The 19,989-nt window shown below is 40.4% G+C and overlaps 1 protein-coding gene across 4 annotated transcripts in view; it reads right to left on the reverse strand.

The window, feature by feature from the left end:
- PTER (phosphotriesterase related) overlaps window positions 1–19,989 on the reverse strand; it is a 69,265-nt gene that overhangs the window by 20,130 nt on the left and 29,146 nt on the right. For 3 of the 4 annotated variants that reach the window (XM_086714847.1, XM_086714850.1, XM_086714846.1), the window contains exons 2-3: window positions 13,758–14,228; window positions 12,148–12,413 (exon numbers count right to left, since the gene is read on the reverse strand). In XM_086714847.1, the coding sequence (XP_086570973.1) occupies window positions 12,148–12,413; window positions 13,758–14,189 (698 nt within the window). In that variant the 5' untranslated portion in view covers window positions 14,190–14,228. Of the gene's footprint in view, window positions 1–12,147; window positions 12,414–13,757; window positions 14,229–17,247; window positions 17,410–19,989 lie in introns of those variants that run through there. The other variant, XM_086714848.1, reaches the window with a different exon arrangement.

Genomic DNA, 19,989 nt, shown 5'->3' on the forward strand with positions numbered 1-19,989 from the left:
TTCCCTCTATCTCATGTTTTAGGGATAGAGTATCATATTTTACATCCTTTTATTTTGTGAATCCCTTGACTGATTTTTACAGATGTACTTATTTTTACTGCTTTTATGTTTCTCACTTTTCCTACTTTTGCTTATGGTCTTTCTTTTCTACTCAAAGAGTCCCCTTTAACATTTCTTGTAGGGCTGGATTAGTGGTCGTAAACTCCTTACCTTTTGTTTGTCTGAGAAACCCTTTATCTCTCCTTCTATTCTGAATAATAGCTTTGCTAGATAGAGTATTCTTAGCTGCAGATTTTTCTCCTGTCAGCACTTTGAATATATCATGCCACTCCTTTCTGGATTGCAAAGTTTCTGTTGAAAAAACTGCCGATAGCCTTATGGGGTTTCCCTTATACATAACTGTCTTTTTTGTTGTTGCTTTTAAGATTTTTTTTTATCACTACTTTTTACCATTTCAATTACTATGTGTCTCAGTGTGGACCTCCTCGTGTTGATTTTGTGAGGCATTTTCTGTGCCTCCTAGACCAGGATATCTGTTTCCTTCCCTAGGTTGGGGAAGTTTTCAGCTATTATTTCTTCAAAAACACGTTCTGCCTCCTTTCCTCTCTCCTTCTTTTGGGACCCCTATTATGTAAATATTATAACGCTTGATGGAGTCACTGGGTTCCTAAATCTATTCTCATTTTGCAAAATTTTTTTCTCTTATCTGTTCATCTTGATTACTTTCCATTACTCTATCTTCTAGGTCACTAATTCATTCCTCTGATTCCTGTAGCCTGCTGTTTATTCCAACTAGTATATATTTTTAAATTTTATTTATTGTGTTCTTCATCTCTGATTCATTCTCTTTTATCTCTTTGTTAAGGATCTCGCTGAGGTCCGCCACTCTTTTCTCAAGTCCAGCGAGTATCTTTATGATCATTACTTTAAATTCTCTATCAGGTATATTATTTATCTCCGTTTTGCTCAGATCTCTTGCTGTAGTGTTGTCCTGCCTTTTTCATTTGGAACATATTCCTCCGTCTCTTCCTTTTGTTTCCCTCTCTGTATCTGTTTCTGTATCTTGGGAAAGTCAACTATATCCCCTGTCCTTGAAAGTAACGGCCTTTTGAAAGGGCTTATAGTGTCCCATGTTGCCCGGAACCCGGCGTTTCAGGAGGTGTCTCCTATATGTGTTGCATGTGCCCTGCTGTTGTGCCCTGGCTGCTCTCTCTCTCAGGTCAGCTGTCTGCAGAGGCTCTCTTTGCCTCTTGTGGGCAGTGTTTGGCCCCTGGCTGGCGTGAGGCATGCAGTTTTAACAAGGTGCACACCGGGAACCGTGGCTGCATGGACAGGGCACACGGTTTTAACAAAGTGTGGCTCGGGCTTCTGCAGGGCCTCCCTTCAGGCCGCTGCCCCTGCTGCCGCTGATGCCAGGACCAAGGCCCCACAACGTGTGCCGGTCAGGAGACATGGTGTTGGCAAGGCTTGCAATGCTCTTCTAGGGGAGGGGACCCCAGCACTGGGACTAAAGCAAGCAGGACTGGGAAGAGCGGATCCACTGAAGCACAGGTGGGCATGGCTTGGTGTAAGCGAGTGAGGTGGCCAATGGCAGTGTCACGCTTGTTCCCACAGGTGGTTGTGTGTTTATTCTGGGGGTCGGGGTGGGAATTGGAACCTGACAGCCCCTTTGTTCCTGAAGGGGTCTTCCTGGTGATCCCTGCCCCTCTGACGTGCTCTGAGATGGGTAAATAGCGCTCCCTTCCCATTTGCTCCAGGCATTTTTCAAACTGCCGCTTCCAGGCTCTATCTCCGTGGGCTGCTTGTTGTGCTGTCTCTTTAAGGACAAGGAGTCAGCTTCCTATCTCCCTTTGGTTGTCCCAGAACTGAGTCCTCTGATTTTTAAAATTACAGGCTTTAAATCCCTCTGGTTGTAAGAACTTAACAAAAGTTGGCCCTTCTTGACTTCAAAGTCAAGTGTTGCAGAGATTTTTGTCTTCCCTGTACAGGCTCTCCCGCCCTCCCCCACATCGTCATAGTCTATTTCTCTCCCCTCTCCACGCTGATGCCTCCCCATCCCCTCAGGACAGCGAGTCCCTTTTGTTCCACACCATGCCTCCATCCTTCATACCCTCTCTGATGTGGTCTCTTCTCTACCTTTAAGGGTAGAGTTCGTTCTGGTAGTCTTTTGGTCATTTTCTGGGTTATTTATGCTTCTGTATTATCGAGTTGTATTTGTGGGACCAGGCAAGCCTCCTACTGACTAAGGCAGATTCTTAATGTGTGATCTAAACATTGCCTGTGGTTAGCAAGTATAATTTGTTATTTCAATTAAATATTTCCCAGAAACTTTGGTTTCACACAAACTCAAAACCGTCCATTATTAGGGTGCATTCACATGAACACACTTGTTTATTCCGTGTATGAATTTTAAAGATCACTTATCTTTTTGTGTTTTAAGGCATTACTTTTACAGCACAGTCTTTTCAATGTTAGAAAACCACTGGGAATGAAAAGCAACAGAAAAACAGTTCAGATTGTTATGTATTCATTGTATTCCCCATCACCTACATCTGAACGAGCATCTTCCTCCTGCCTGGTTCCACACCATGGAGAGATATTAAATGACATCATAGAAGGAATGACGTCACACTTTCAATATTATGACTTAAGGGTAGGCTTACGCAAAAGGAACAGATGGCTGCAAGAGAGAAAAACCCTTGTTTAAATTAGACTAACACCAGAAGTTGGCTCTGAATTGCGAAATGTAATTAAAACTTTATTTTAAAATACATTTCACAGTTTATATACCCTAGGAAGAGCTTTTTACCATATGAACTTTCCAGCTGCCACCTAGCACAAAAGAGGTTGCATTTTTCATGTAAGGCGGTCCACAGTTCAGGGAATGATGGTATTGAGAAAAGTAAAGATAAATCTCATAGACATGGCAATCCTATTTGTTAAAATGTCACATTTCATGGGAATGGTGTCAGAGTCATGAGAAATTACTTTAGAAAAAAAAATTACTGGTAGAAGCTGTGGGTGGGTATAATGTGCTGGAGAGAATATCTGACCAATGCCTTCTTTGGCCCTGACGTGGGCTGATCTGCCCAAATGTCTGTAAAGAGTACGATTTGGGATACTCCACAAATACCAATTACCAGCATTACTTAATTGCATTTTATTTGGCATTACTCGTGTATATTAAGAAGTTCTACCATGGGGGGAGGGGAAGGCAAAAAGAAAAAGTTAGAGAGGGAGAGAGCCAAACCATAAGAGACTCAGAAACTGAGAATAAACTGAGGGTTGACGTGGGGTGGGAGGGCGGGGAGGGTGGGTGATGGGCACTGAGGAGGGCACCTGTTGGGATGAGCCCTGGGTGTTGTATGGGGACTGATTTGACAATAAATTTCGTATTAAAAAAAAAAGAAGTTCTGCTACATTTCAATCTGTCAGACATTTGTCTGCACTTTGTTTTTTTCTTATTGAATAGGTCCTGCGATGAAAAGAAATCCATGGTAAACAATAACAGGGGAAGAATGCACGTAATGCATTAAGGGTTAGAAGTAGTTTTTCTTAACCCCCTTTGACAGATGAGAAGGACATGAAGGCTTCAGTGACTTTCTCAAGACCAAGCAAATAAGTGCTGTTGTCAGAACTAGAAATTAAGCCACATGACGCCCGTACCCCGTTTCTCCATTGTCCCATGCATAGAATATGGAAGAAAATAGATACACACACACTGATGATGTGGTTACTTGCCGATATCCTCACACAATGGTAACCTGGTATGTGTTCGGTGTTTGTGTTTCTGTGTCAGTGAGTGCTCCCTACAAACCAATGTAGACTTTGATATAAAATTCAGCCCCAACCATACAAGTTATATACATGTGGCCATAATGACATGCTTTCAAAGCATCTATTTTTTTTTCTTTCTTCTAGTTTTTCTTTTCCTGTCATCTGCCACAGAGATAGCAGAAGAAATATCAGAGGACATCAGTAAATTTTAAAAAGGGGTGTGTTATTAGTAAATATTTCCTTTTTAAAAAAACTGTCACTTGCTTGTCAGGCCTCTACTTTGTGGCCTGAACCGTTTCCTTTAATTTTTCACTCCATGGTAGGATCTGAGCCAATATGACTAAATAAGTTCTCTTTACTATAAATAATGTGCACAATGTATATACTATCCAATGTGTACTCATTCCTCTCGGGCATGCTCTACTTATGCACATAATGCATGCATATGCATAATGCTAATAATAAACTGTTAAGAAATACAGCATTGTACACGCAGGATTCTAAATGTTATAAACCATTTCATGTGCATAGCATTCCAATTGTTCTTTCTTTAAAATGCCGTACTATTTAAGTATATAAGGATGTTTTGCTCAATTTAAGTTTGCAAAACATTTGCCTGGAATTGTTTTTGAATGGTTTCACGTTAATTCACTAGGATTCCTAGGAATTAAAAGTGTACAGTTCCAAGAATCCCGGGTAATTTTTTTGTGGCTTTTCAAAGGCAACCTTAAGGTTAAAAGTCACCATAATTATAATTCAGTAATCATTTTTTTAATGTTTATTTATTATTATTGAGAGACAGAGAGAGACAGAGCATGAGCATGGGAGGGGCAGAGAGAGAGGGAGACACAGAATCCGAAGCAGACTCCAGGCTCTGAGCTGTCAGCACAGAGCCCGATGCGGGGCTCGAACTCACAAACCACGAGATTGTGACCTGAGCCGAAGTCGGACACTTAACCGACTGAGCCACCCAGGTGCCCCATAATTCAGTAATCATTTTGAAGGCAGAGAATATGTTGTTCCCTGCTACTTTCCACTGTCTGGTACATGGTAATGAGGCGCTCAATAAATATTTGTTGAGTGAATGAATAAATGAATGGATGCAGTAATATTCTACCCTCTTACTTCATCTAATTAAGTGCATGAAAAAATATATCAAAATTGTAACCTATAAAGAGGTGAATCTGGCATGAATAATCAGAGGTACGAAGAATAAAATGTGTTATTAGCCCATTCCCTGAGCTCTCCCTTTTCTTTCAGAACCCTGGGGTCAAATTCTTCTACCTTCCACAGGGAGCAATTTTCAAAGAGAGAGGTGGGCTATTTTCCTGCACTTGATTATTATTGTGCCCCTAATCAAACTCTGGGCCCTGGATTTCCATCAAAGTTCTGTGGTTTGTTAGATAGATAACCAAGTAGAAAAATGATGGAGGCATAGCACCTGTCTTTTGCCCTCCCCGGGACTCAAACTTTAATCAGTAAATAGTTAGTACCCAAATGCCTTCCAGCCATATTGCTTTACCCAACTTTCACTGGTAATGAAAGAATTGTGTTGTCACAAAAATACCTACAGCTACTCTATAGTACATTAAGGATAAAATTTCCTTGGAGATGAATTGCAAAGAGACTATCCATGGGGTATCCTCTTTAATCACATACACCAAATATTAGACCAGGGGCAGACACAGGGCTGTGATTACATGCCAACTGGAAATGTAGGTAGAGTTTCAACAGGGAGTAAAATTATGCTAAATGATTAAAAGGCATAAAGCCTTTGTGGATTAACAACCCAAACAGGAACACTTAGGCGCTGGTGTTATTTTCCAATAACTGTTGACTTTGGGTGACTATAACTGTCAAGGACAGCCCCCTGCAGTGTTCCCTAGGGCTAAATTCACAGCAGTCCATGGGCGCATCCACAGACCCATATTTCTTAAAGAGAACAGATGGTTAGGGGAGGGCCTAGACACCGAAGCAGATTTATCTTGTCAGGTTGTTATCTCCAGGTAAATGACCGTAAGCAGGTCACAAATGGTCACATGACAACAATGTGGTTCAGAGGTGTCCTGAGGTGTCTGCCATTCATTAACTCTTCCCTCTCAGGGTCCCAACTGCTCCTTTTGGATAGGTAGATAACAGTTTTGCTATTGTTGTTGTGTTGTGTTGTATTGTGTGTGTGTGTGTGTGTGTGTGTGTAAACATACATGTTAAGATAAAATGCCTTATGCATGAATGCTAGTGAAGATTTATATTCCTTCCAAATATTTCACTGCTTTAACGTGATTGTGTCCATGCTGGAATATTTTATTTTGTATTCTGAAATGATAGAAGTCTTACCTCTAAGGGGATAAATGCACCAATTTTACGTGTGGTCAAGGCTGAGCGCCAGTCCTGGTGGAGACCCCCGTGTTCTAAAAGCAGCCACAGGGCCGAGCCAGCACCTTTACTGGTTACCTGGCAATCAGAACAGCCGGTGGGTTCAGAACCGTCTCTTTTATGCCGAAAACGGCTTGGTGGGAGAAAGGAATGATTCTGTGTTTTGTTCCGTTTTGTTTTCCTGGGAGGCCTTGTTTTCAGAATGCTCTTCTTTTTTTGTATGTTGTCTGTGCATTTTGTTGCAGGAAATACATGCTCTTTTGTGATTTGTCCCCATTATGAAAGCTGCCCTTTCAGTACAGATCAGATTGCGTGCACAGCCCAGCAGACCTCAGAGAGTCTGTGAAAGGCTGACCTAGTCAAACGTCAGCCTGGCAACTGTCTTGCTGTGAACACCCACATCAGAAAGCTAAAGTTGCCGGCATCTGCCTCCCTGATTATTTTTTTTTTCTGCTACTTTATTCTGTTTGTTTTTCTAAATGCACTACTTTTTCTGAAGCCATTTTGCCCAGTTGTCTCTCACTGAAATGTTCCTACTTGTATGTATTTCAGGCACTGGAACCCTGCATAGTCCCTAATATAGGTACAGAATGGGTGGCTGTTTGAGAAATGGCCTCAGGATTTTCTAGGATGCTCTGAATCTGTCTGATGCCAGGCCAACCTCTCAGTTCCGTCCTGAGCTATTCTAGAGGGAGGCACTGGGATGGCAACCCCTGAAAATCAGATAATGTACCTTTGTTAGTTAAAAAAAAAAAATATATATATATATATATATATATGTACATATATATGTTGTTTGATTTTATGAGCAAAATTATCCTACTGTCCTAGGAGTTAAGATTTATTTCACAATTTCCAACAAAAGCTAACTTTCTACTAGGGCCAAGCATAATTTTCTAACTTACCTACCTATCTAACTATAGAGAGAATTAGAAAGATTCTTCTTTACGAATCACCATAAGGCGGTTCAAATAGTATGGCGGACTAAATGTTCAGAGAAAGCCTCTCCAGCATAGTGCATGTAAAATACTGAATATAATGAAAGGGGAAAAATAATCATATTTTTAAATGCTTGATTAGGGTGGTGGGGAAGTAAAGGACTTTCTCATGGGGCAGAAACAACAAGGGAGCAAAGAAACTGAGAGGTAAGGGGAGACCTAGAGTGTTCATTTGCCTGGCAGGTGGGGGAGAGGGGTAGGTTAATGGACCAAAGGGAGACAGAGCCCAGCCCGGATAAGGCAGGAAGTAAATTGGAGAACACAGTTCCCATCAGTACATAAAGGGAGGGCTCCCTCACCCCAGACACTACCCATGTGGGCAGAATAGGTAAAAACCTGGTTCACAGAGGGAGTCTTTGGTGATATGCCTTTCTCAGTATTGTCTTCTGGTGAAAGGGAAGCAGAGTGAGAAAAAATGTCTCCAGTGAGAATCCATAACCGCAAGCCCACACTCACTGAGTTTAGGGGACAGAATTCATAGAAGCTGTGTGGTTCGAAACTCTCCAAGTCAAAAGTTTAAGCAGTCACACACATACAAAAAATACTGTATGACTTGAATGAGGTACCTGGAGTCATCAGATTCACAGAATGGTAGGTGCCATGGCCAGTGGGGAATAGAAGTGGGGAGTTGTTGTTCAACGGGTACAGAGTTTCAGTTTTGCAAGATGAAAAGAGTTCCGGAGATTGGTCGCACAACACCGTTGAACTTGATACCTCAAAATGGCTACAATGGTAAATTTTACGCTATGAGCATGTTGCCATAAATAAACATTTTTTTTATTGACAAAAATTGAGTCTAAAGTAGAACCACATTGGCAGTGCCCCCTAACTGCCTATAAGAAACAAACAAAACAAACAAACAAATGGGAAAAAAAAACCTTCTAACCTAGGACTCATAATAATTTCCAAGGAATCCAAGCTCACGATAACATTTTTTTAATATGAGAAAATAACCTCACATGAATAAAAGCCAGAAGAACCAACAAACTATAAAATCAGGCCTTAGAAATTAGATGTATTGATTACAAGGTAAATACGGTATGTTTAATATTTTGTTAATTTTTTTAATGTTTATCTTTATTTTTGAGAGAGACAGAGAAAGAATGCGAGTGGGTTAGGGGCAGAGAGAGAGGCAGACACAGAATCCGAAGCAGGCTCCAGTCTCTGAACTGTCAGCACAGAGCCCGACGTGGGGCTCGAACTCACGAGCTGTGAGATCATGACCTGAGCTGAAGTCGGACACTCAGCTAACTGAGCCACCCAGGTGCCCCTATATGTTTAATATTTTTTAAAGATTTAATTGTAAACATATTGAAGGAAAAAGAAATTATCAGAATTAACCAAGCAGATGTAAAAAGTAAACAAATAGAACTTACAGAATTTTTTTTTGAAAAGACTACGGTTTTAAGTTTTATGTTCTTATTTTTTTTAAGTTTATTTATTTATTTTGAGAGAGAGAAAGAACAAGCTGGGAAGGGGCAGAGAGAGGGAGAGACAGAATCCCAAGCGGGCTCTGCACTGACAGTGCAGAGCCTGATGCGGGGCTTGAACTCATGAATCGTGAGATCATGATCTGAGCCAAGATCAAGGGTGAGACCCTTAACCGAGTGAGCCACCCAGGTACCCCTATTCTTAATACTGTAAACCAAATTGATAGGCTAGGCAACCAGATTGATTTTGCTGGAGAGGGAAGTAGTAAATAGGAAGATAGAACTTTAAGAGAAATAGTTCAAATATGCAAATGGATGGAAATATGAAGGAGATGTTAAGAGACCTGCAGGACAGGTAATAAGATCCTACATGTATCAAATTGGGGTTTATGATGCAAATAACCAAGAAGATACAGATAGAGTGATATTCAAAGAGACAGTGGCTAAAGTTTTCCAGAAACAATGAAAACTACATTTTCACATCCAGGAATCCCAAGCATATGCCATAAAAAGAATTTCACACTGAGATAGATCATAGTGCAAATACAGGCTACCAGAGACAGGTTAAAACCAGAAAGAACAAGGCACGTTACTGCAGAGGAAGCATAATTAGATTCAGCCGACTTATGAACGGCAGTACCATGTTTCAGTTGAAAACGGAATATCTTTAAAGGGCTTAGAAAAACTAACTTTTAATTAGAATTGTATATTTTAATTAATTATGATAAATTGCCTTTTCTATTTGATTACCTCTTATGAATGAAGGAATGAAGGCATTCTCAGATACCTATATGCTAAGTTTTTATTACCCAAACAGATACACATCACAGGATCTTCAAATGACGTACCTTAGGAAATTCAAGGATAAAGACCTGAGACGTAAGAGTAAATGGTGAGCAAAGAAAATTGCCAGCAGAAAGACAATCTAAATCTACAGTGACCATCAATATGTCTTATGATAGTAAAATCGTGTCTAATCACTGGGATTAGAAAAAGAAAATAGACACACATTCTGGAAAAAAAAAACAGTATAAAACTTAGATGGTAGATGATTGAAATTGAAGGGTTCTAGGGTCTTTGTCTTACCAGGAAGGTTGGTAAGAAATTTATTATATTTAAAATTTGATATGTTACATTTGATACATGTTACATTTTCTATCATAACCACTGATAGGATAGAAATAGTATATATACCTTCCAAAGTATTAAAGGGGAAAGATAAAATAAGGAGGTGAAAAAAATCAGTAAAAGACATCAAGAAAGAATGACATTAACTATGACAAAAAGAAAAGGTAGGGTAAACATTTTAGTAAACATGGTCAATGTATGTAAACTGAATTTTTCATATAAAAGAAGAGACTGGGTAAGATCCCAAACCCAGCCACATGCCCCTTATGTAAAACACATCTGAATTATAAAACTAATACAGAAAAATCAGTATAGTCGCACTAGCATCAGATAAAACAGCCTTTCAAACAAAAAGCGTTACTCAAATTACTAGAGATAAAGCAAATCAGTATACATTGAAATACATTTCAATTCACCAGGAAGGTGAAAAAACTTGTGACAGCGTAGCTTCAAAATACACACACACACACACACACACACAGCACACACGCACACACACACAATCAGAAGCTAAAAATCCACTGTAATAGATTTTAACATACTGCATTTTGTAATCAATCAGTTGGGCAGTCACAAAATCAGTAGGAATATACAATATTTGAACATAGTTAATTTAATAACTATGGTCTAATGGACCTGTAGAGAGCATAATCGTAGCAGGATACAGATGTTTTCAAGAACCTAAGAAATATTTATGAAATTTAACATATATCTTGCTCGTTTGCATGACATACTTCACATTGTTTAATGAGTATTAAAGAATCATCTTTCTTGATTAGAGACACTACGTATGTTCTGTATCATCCAAGGTAACATGATCAAATACATTATTTTAAATTCGCATGAACCTACCCTAGATCTCATGGCACATGGTAGAGTGAAGATTCAAAAGCAGGTGTGTCTGGGTCCAAAGAGTCTCTTCTTCATACTGTGGTGCACTATGTCTACGACGGGGGTCTAGAAGCATCCCTGTATTTTATCAGTATGACCAGAAGAGTTTGAAAATAGCCACGTATGTACTGTTCTTGATACTAACCCAGTTGCCAGGAAAATTGCCTTTACCTTGATGTTCTCAGTCTCTCCATTAATATTGGCTTCTCTATTCTGCCACAGCTATAACTCACTTTTCTCAGCACAGGCTTTTATAATATTTCTATTAAGTAGAAGCATTGTTTCAGTACATTCTGTAGGACTGTGAGTTTATTAAATAGCTGAATGCCAGGTGTGATTATGAGAATTTACCAGTCTGTTGATATGGCTTTATTCCAATATACAAGATAGAAGTAATTGTAATGTATTATTAGTCTCATTTCTACTGTGTTAATTCCTTAATCAATTTAATTCGTTAATCAAAGCCTAATGTCTAGCCTTTGCAACACTGTCAGGCCTTTTCATAAAACAAACTGTGGTCAACACCTGTTCAGATAGTCATTTATTCTTCTTGCTCCTACACATCTAATATAATGTGTTGGGGGTTGAGTGGTGGACTCCAAAAAGATCCGTCCATGTTTTAACCCCTGCACCTCTGAAAATGATCCTCTTTGGGAAAAGAGTCTTTGCCGTTGTGATGAAGTGAAGGGTCTCGGGATGAGATCATTCTGGATTATCTGGGTAGACACTAAATCTAATGATGTGTCCTTCTAAGAAATAAGAGAGAAGACACAGACAGATAGGAGGAAGCCATGTGAAGAAAGAGGCAGAAACTGAAGTTATACGGCCGCAAGCCAAGAATGTCTGGAACAACCCGACAATGGAAGGAAGAAGGAAGGTAGGTTTTTCCCCCGGAGGCTTTGAACAAGTACAGTCCCACCAGCACCTTCATCTCAGAGTCTGGCCCCCAGAACTGTGAGAAAGAAATTTCTGTATTTTAAGTCACCCAGTGTCTTCTAATTTGTGATAGCAGCTGTAGGAAACTAAGAATACTGCCAGACAAATCATTATACCTATTACTATCATGTTTTCTAATTGCATTTGCAAAATTCAGAGGATTCAAACCACCAGTCACAACAGCAAACTTGAATGTTTACATTTATGGTTTTCTTCTCAGGGTGAAACCATTCACTTTCCCTTCCTTCTATATTTGCAGAGAAATTTATCCCCCAACTGACAAATACTGAGCATGTACAATTGGCACCTACTGTAATATCAGAGACAGCGTGCATAGAGACAGTTATTATGAAGAGTTGGGGAGGACTCAGTAAATTAAAAGGAATTATTTACACAAAATACCTAGGACACTAACAGACCCAGAGTTGGGACACAAAAATGGCAGCAACGACTTGTATTGGTGTCTATTGTAAAACATTATAAATACTATCATCCAGGTAGTTAGTGGTTTTCTCTAGGTGATTAGTATTTCATTAATCTGACGATACTATTGATTTGATCATCCATAATCATCTGGTGCCTTGGGACTTATTTGGAGATAGTCTGCTTACCTATCAATGTGGGACATAACCGTTTTGGAGACGTCTACACCTGCTTCTTGCAACACTCGGATAATCTGAAATGGTGCGCTTGGATTCCTTCCAGGATGAATAATAACAGGACAGCCGAGCTGAGCCTGAGCATGAGCTGTTGCCTGAAGAACCTTCTTCTCACTCTCTGACAGAGGCCAGGAGCAACCAATTTCTCCAATGACCCCACACTTGATGCTAGTTCCATCAGCTCCATGGAGAATTTCATTAATGAGGACATCAGTAAGCTAAGGAAGAGTGGGAAAGAAGATACTTTACAGATTGTGGAATTTATCAACCCACAGTCACCACAGTGTGGGAATGAAATTTAATCATTTCGTCGTTCGTGCTTTAAAAAATCTGCTTGACATCCATTCAGCGAATACTGGCCAATCACAAAGGCCAAGTCTCAAATTCCACAAGTTATTCTAAATCAAAGACTCAATAATATCTTACTGTGATTATTTCACAAGAAATTTGGGGCTTTAGAAAGCTATAGGGAAAAAGATGTGACTTCATGCAAGTACATTCAGATGAGAAAAAAAAAAACAAACTGTAATTTAACCTGAGGAACATCTAGAGCGTAAAAAGACTGCCCTTGAACATATGTCCACTGTATTAACTGATTCTTTAGTTCTCCCTTATTTATGCAGCCCTTGGTCCCATACAGCATAGGAAATTCACAGCACATGATATTAATATCACATTTTTTGGTTCATATGTATATTTACTACTAGGAGTTGTTGGAAGAATGTATGATAGCTGACTTCAGGATAGTCTTCAAATAATAGACATATAAAAAGGTAAAGGGCTGATTGGAAAATAATGCAAATAAAGCTTTGAAATATGAAGATTTTAATAATTGACTGATTCTTTGCAAACACTATGGGTGACATTCCTTGCCTATCAAGCAGATAATGGAAGACACGTACAAATGAATACAGTATGTATAAACACATTAAGTTACTATCACAGAAAGAGAGCACATGTATATGCAAAAAAGACTTGTGGTTAATTCTTTCTTTTTAATCTCTGAAAGACTTACTTCCTTCTGCCCATTCTTGCCTCAGATCATATGATAACAAAAACAGGAATGGATTTTCTTCCACCACCCCTCCTGTTTTGTAAAAGAAGGAAACATATTCGCAAATGCGCCAAGTCTCTGCCTGCCAAGTTTCACCCTGCAGTGAATTTTTATTGCTGGTTATTATAAAATCCAACAAGAAAATCGAGGTTACATAACTGAAGTTTATAATGGAAAAATGAGGTTTACAAACAGACTGTGGCACCACCACTGAGCACAGACACAATACATACAAATCTAAGCGTTCACACTTTGGGTTTTCCAGTGACCAGTGGGTTAAGAGCTCCTTCCTTCACACTTTTTTTCTTCACGAAATGAAATGTTCCTAATTTGGGTCCCAACTGGCAGATGCCTTTGCTAGCTAGCAAACTTCTGTAGCATGCCCAGCTACCTCTGAGTCAGTGACATTCTCCAAATGTAGGTGACACACAGGGGTAATCCGACGTCTGGAGTTCTGGCTTTTCTGAGTTTACGTGCAAACATTGCTGAACAACTTGGGGCTTCTTACCTGTTCCACTGACATGGCTCTGGTGTCTGGAGAGTGAGTTGTGTCCACATAAAATCCAGCTCCAGATATGATATGGACGCCGGTCTCTTCGGCAAGCCACTTCAAAGTCTTCACGTCTCGGCTGATGCCAACAGTAGTGTTCTCGACCAAAGCCCCTCCACCGTTGGCTTTAAAATACAACAGTTCTTCCCTGATGGCTTCCGTCTCCTGATTCAGCTGAAGATTCTCCTTATGGGAATAAGGGTTCTTTTGAATCCAAAATAAATTTTTCATCATAATAGGTTCTTCGGAGGTAGCTTCGTAACGTGGAGGAGGTGGGTAGTAACAGCAGTCAAAGGTCATTGTCAAATGTTCGTGGGTCAGAGTGCGGCCCAGTTTGCCTGGCTCTACCAGGCCCAAAACAGTTTGGACTTTCCCACTTAAGGAGGACATTTCTGATGATACCAGGAGATGCTCTGAAAAGAGTGTTTTCTGGAAAAAAAAGAAAACCATAATCAAAAAATTTAACACACACATAAATTCTGTCCATAGGGGATGGGAGGCTGTGAATGTATACCCGTGTAAGAAAGAGAATCAATGAGACTAGAGATATGGTCCCATTTATCACCCTGCCAAAGCCAGAGTCAGTCTCTAGTAAATTGTGTAAGTTCACTGCAGCCTTAAGTGACATGCATGGTGTTAAATGTCCCCCGGCCACTTCCACTGGGACTCCTCTGCCTGATTTAATCCCATCCTCATCTACTGAAAATATTTCTTGGTGTTCAGCTCACATTTTCCTTTTGCTTAATTTCATCTCATTAGTCACAGGTACACACTCATGGTCAATTCAACAGTAATCTCCATCTAGAAAAACTCATAACCAGTAAGTTTTATCCAAACCAGCCTTGTCTCCGAACTTTTTGTCATTTTTTTCAGATAAATTAAATATATACTGAGGCTACTGATCATCACTAGCCATTACTACTCATTCACTATCCACATGAATCTACTATCAGACTCCTGTTGATGGTCCATCACGTGCCAGAAATTGGAGATACAAATATGCATAAGACAAAACTCTCTGACCTTGATGATTTCACAGACTCCCCCCAACTGCCGCCAAAAAAAAAAAAAAAAAAAAACTGGAGGAAAACGCCTAGGTTCAATAATAAAAAAAAAAACAAGAATAAAAACCTCTTCGCTCTAGAAGTTTTATTGTGTCTAGGGCCCATAGAAACATTTCAAAAATCATTAAAAGCAAAAATCCTTTGTTATAATGAAAGCAACTATAATTTATTGAAGCTGAAATTTGCCATCCCCCAAAAGAGTAAATACCTCTCCACTTATCCTATTTACTTTCATTTGTAACACATACTAAGGATTCACCAAGTTTCCATCACTTGACAGCAAAAACCACAGTTCCGTATGTTCCCTAAACGAAGGGATTCTCTTGGAAAGAAGAAGGCACGACTGAAAGTGTGAAGACAAACACCTCCATGGCCAAGAGCGAAACCCCTGCCAGAAACAGTGGTCTACACAGACCGCCAGCCACACACATTTGGAGGATGGTGACAAATGGACTGGAAACCAGGTAAAAGAAAATGCCTTTGAGGCTCTCAAGCTGTTTCTTTAAAAGACATTCTGAAATCATTTCCCCCCACCCTCCACATCCCTGCCCCTTTATCACTTTTCTTATCTATAAATTAGAATTATCTATAAACTTACCACTTTTCTTATCTATAAATGAGGAAATCAATGCACATTTCCTAGGCTATCCTAAGAATTCGATGAAATGAGATACCACAGGTTAAAAAAGACCTGTAGACACGGTTGGCACAGCACGTGGCCAACAAGCAGTGTGGCTTTGCGATGCTGGTTCTAGGAACTATTAGGTAGTCCCTAGGTTCTTTTTTTCCAAGTCTTTGGTTAGAGAGGAGATCATTTGGGGGAACAATGGATAGAGGACAATTCGCAGTGGGTGTAGTACGTTCAAGAGACACGGGGAAAAGAGACCAGCGTGGGAGAAGAGGGATCAGCGAGCTAAAGGCAGCTTTATATCAAGCCATTGGAGCTGAGGGGTTTGATATATATTGGCCTATAATGTGTAAATAATTGATTTCGAGTGTTTGGCAGAGAACTATAGGATGTGTGGCTAGCATGGCCATTCGTTTTCGTTAGGTAGCACTCTTCTGCAAGCCAAACTTCTAACCTCTAAATAATTCACACGGTGACAGAAGCTAGCTGCCAGTCACTGCACAGGGCAATCATTTTCATCAATGATGTCTAGGACCCCACTGTTCAACGCCTTATTCCCTGTTACCGAATGCAAGAAATACATAGCTAGTTCTTTCTGTTGACAAAATCACAGTTCCACTAATGATCAGTTTCATTTTCCATAAGGGTTAATTTGTTCTTTCCTTTCTTCTGACGGACGGAGGCCAGAAACTTGGATAAACTGATAAAACACCATCACTGTCTTTGTGTGTCAACTATACTTCAGTTTTTTTAAAAACATGGGGAGGGGGGGAAACCACTATCACTTTTACTAGAAAAGTACCACACAGCGTGGTTAATTGATATGGATTTGAAAGAGCAATGTTAGTAAGTTTCAAGCTCGCAACCTGTGAATCTGTGAAAAAAAAAATCACTTAAGAAATGTCATCTCTCGTGGGAAATTCCTCAGGCAGAACTAGTTGGTGCTTCCTATGATCACAATGTAACCCATGCTTAAAGGATAAGAAATGACTAAAGAACAAACCAGAGCTGCCACTGCTCTAGGCTGGAATGTGTCTTTTTGTGGGATAAAATACGTATGTGGCAGTCGTGATTTCCATGAGGCTAGAAAGCCCTCTCCTAGGAACATTCAGCCGGAAAGTCGTTCTCTTCTGAAGGTAGAGACAAGGGGCTACCACTGGCCTCCCGCCATAGAGAGAAGAGTTCACAGATTAAGGAAGAAGGTTCTGGGCAATGAGAACTGCCAGTGCCCAACTGTACAGACCGCAGGGACCCCCACCAAAAAAAGCAGGCTTCAGGCATTTTGCAGGGCATCCATGGGAAGCTTCGGCATTGCACACACCTGCAACAGACTGTAGTGGGAAAAGAGACAGAGGAGCTGTAACATTTGCCAAAAGCTTTGTTGTGCTTCGGAAGTGAAATTTGAGCAGAGACACTGACGCGACTCCTCTGCAAATCCTGTCACAGCCGGGTCAAAGGAAATGAGCCTTCTCATTCCAACAGGTACAGAATCGGATAAGAACACAAGCTTTAAAGGAAAAAAAGAGAAAGAAAAAGACAAGAGCAGGGGATCCGTGCTATAGTGCTGAACTGGAAATCAGAGACAGTGTGTAGGATGTGTCATTTTTGAAAACATATACATGAATTAACTTTTATAAAATTCAGAGCAGATTTGCCAAATTGTTGGAGATTTGGTGGTGGGTGGGTAGTTTGAGGGTGATTTTAGTTTTGTTTTCCCCAAGATTTTGCTACACCTATTTCACCCTGATCGTTATACTTCATTTTGATTTTTCTGTCTCCTGGAGTTGAATGCTCATTTCAGTTACATTCTGCATTTCAGAGGGTAGGGCTTCCTGAGAATTTCACATATGAATGAGCTTCCTGTAGATCTCAGAGACTCATGCCCTTTCGGGGCCCCTGTCTCTGCTGTCACTGGTCCTAGACCCGGCTGAAGGTTCCTGCCCTGCAAGTTTAGACGCATTGGTTAAATTGGCAAGTGACGTTTGCTGCACTGATTCTCAGCTCACTTCCCCAACAACTGTGCAACTTCCGATCTTTATAATAAATCTTTGTTCCCTGATCAAACCCCCCTGATTAAAAAAAAATGGGAAAGCATTTCCGAGCTTTATGCAGGAAAAGATATGAACTGAATACAGGCAGCCCTGTGGAGAATGGACGAAGGGGAGCCATTGTGCCTGCAGAGACCCCCAGGGCGTTGCTAGAACCTGGAAAAAAAAATCAGGTAGTGGCTGTCAGAGAGGACAGCAGTGGAGATGGTGGGAAAGCAGAAGCAGCAGGAGGTGCTGGAAATTTCTAACCGGACTTGCTGATGCTGTAAGAGTATCCTCCAAATAATGGGCTCCTCAGAAAAAAATGCCGTCTGGTGCAAATATGCAGGTGCTTCTATTTTTTTATGGTTTGTATCGCACAGAGCCGCAGCACCCTATAAACATTGCACTTAGGGCTGACATTTGATTTGTCATCGGAATATGTATGTTTTAAACCACATAATATTTCTTAAAGCTCGTTTGAATACTTCATCAAGTGCAGTTTCAAGCCTGTGACCTGTCTTCTCGCAAACAATATCGGTCTGGTGGCTGAGTGGTGGTGACACAGGATTTCCTCCCCATGCACAGTACCTGTCTGCTTGCCCACGTATATATGACTGTGTGGCCCTATTGCATGGAGGCTTATAACTTTTCATATTAAGTATTGTCAAAACATCAATAACTCTACCTGCGTAAAGGGAAAGAAATCCAACCACTTCAGTACACAGAGGAAAAATGGGACCCAGCGAGTTCTTCAGACTGTGACATAAATAAAACAGAACCACTCGCGGATACAAATGAACAGCCTTGAATTTTGCATTCAGAGGAAAACGGTGGGTTTCATTCCCAAGCTTTTTTTTTTTCTTTTCCTTTTTTGCCCTATTTAAGGAAGTTGGGGAGATGATCTGAGGATATCTCCAAATCCCAAATCCCACATATGAAGATGGTGATGGAGATATACCCAAGAGGTGACACTCCTGGAAAAAGCCACTCACAGATGGGTGTGCCTGGGAAAGATTCCCTCCCCTGGATCAGCACAGGCCTTCCTGGGCCTGAGCAAGAGTTCATCTAAAGAGTTCATCACCAGGTGCCCCAGCTGATTAAATGTCTGACTCTTAGATTCAGCTCAGGTCATGATCTCACTGACAGTGCAGAGCCTGCTTGGGATTCTCTCTCTCCCTCTCCCTCTGCCCCTCCCTCCCCTGCTGTCTTTCAAAAATAAATAAATGAAACATTAAAAAAATGATAGTTCAGTCCAGTAATTATTAAAGCCAGAAATCACTTTGGGCTGCTCAACTGACAGGATGCGGCCTGTGGCTTAATTGACTCTCTTTTTAAAATTTTTATTAAAGAACTTTTTTTAAACTTTATTTTTGAGAGAGAGCATGAGTGGGGAGGGGCAGAGAAAGAGGGAGACACAGAATCGGAAGCAGGCTCCAGGCTCTGAGCTGTCAGCACAGAGCCCGATGGGGGCTCGAACCCATGAACTGTGAGATAGATCATGACGTGAGCCAAAGTCTGACACTTAAGCAACTGAGCCGCCCAGATGCCCCTAAAATTATTATTTTTAACTGAATTATAGTTGACATACAATATTATATTAGTTTTAGGTGTACAATCTAGTGATTCAACAATTATATACATTATGAAATGCTTGCCATAAGTGTAGTTACCATCTGTCACCACACAGTTATTACAATATCACTATGTCCCTTATGCTGTATTTTTCATCCCTGTGACTTATAACTGGAAGTTCGTACCTCTTAATCCCTTTCATCCATTTTACTCATCCCCCCCACCACCTTGCCTCTGGCTACCACCAATTTGTTCACTGTATTATGAGTCTGTTTCTGGTTTTGTTGGTTTGTTTTTTAGATTCTGGATAGAAGTGAAATATGGTATTTGTCTTTGTCCAACTTATTTACTTAGCATAATGCCCTCTGGGTCCATCTATCTGCATATGGAAAGATCTCACTCTTTTTCATGGCCCAGTAATATTCCAATGGATACCACATCTTCTTTATCCATTCATCTATCAATGGACACTTAGGGCAGCTTCTCTAACTTGGCTGTTGTAAATAATGCTGTGGTAAACATAGGGGTGCATGTGTCTTTTTGAATTAGTGTTTTTGTTTTCTTCAGCAAACACCCAGAAGTGTAATAGCTGGATCATACGCTATATCTATTTTCCGTTGTCTGAGGAACCTCCAGAACTTTTTCACAGTAGCTGCGTCAACTTATATTCCCACCCACAGTGAACAGGGTTCCCTTGTCCCACATCCTCACCCACACTTGTCATTTCTTGCCATTTTCATACTAGCCATTGTGGCTGGCATAAGGGGATCTCATTATGGTTTCAGTTTGACTTTTCTTGATGATTAGTGACACTGGTCATCTCTTCATGTGTCTTTTGGTCACCTGTATGTCTTCTTTGGAAACATTTCTATTCAGGTCCTCTGCCCATTCTTTCC

This window comes from Puma concolor, chromosome B4, assembly GCF_028749965.1.
Source record: "Puma concolor isolate L17-30 chromosome B4, mPumCon1.1.hap2, whole genome shotgun sequence".
NCBI classification, from domain to species: domain Eukaryota; kingdom Metazoa; phylum Chordata; class Mammalia; order Carnivora; family Felidae; genus Puma; species Puma concolor.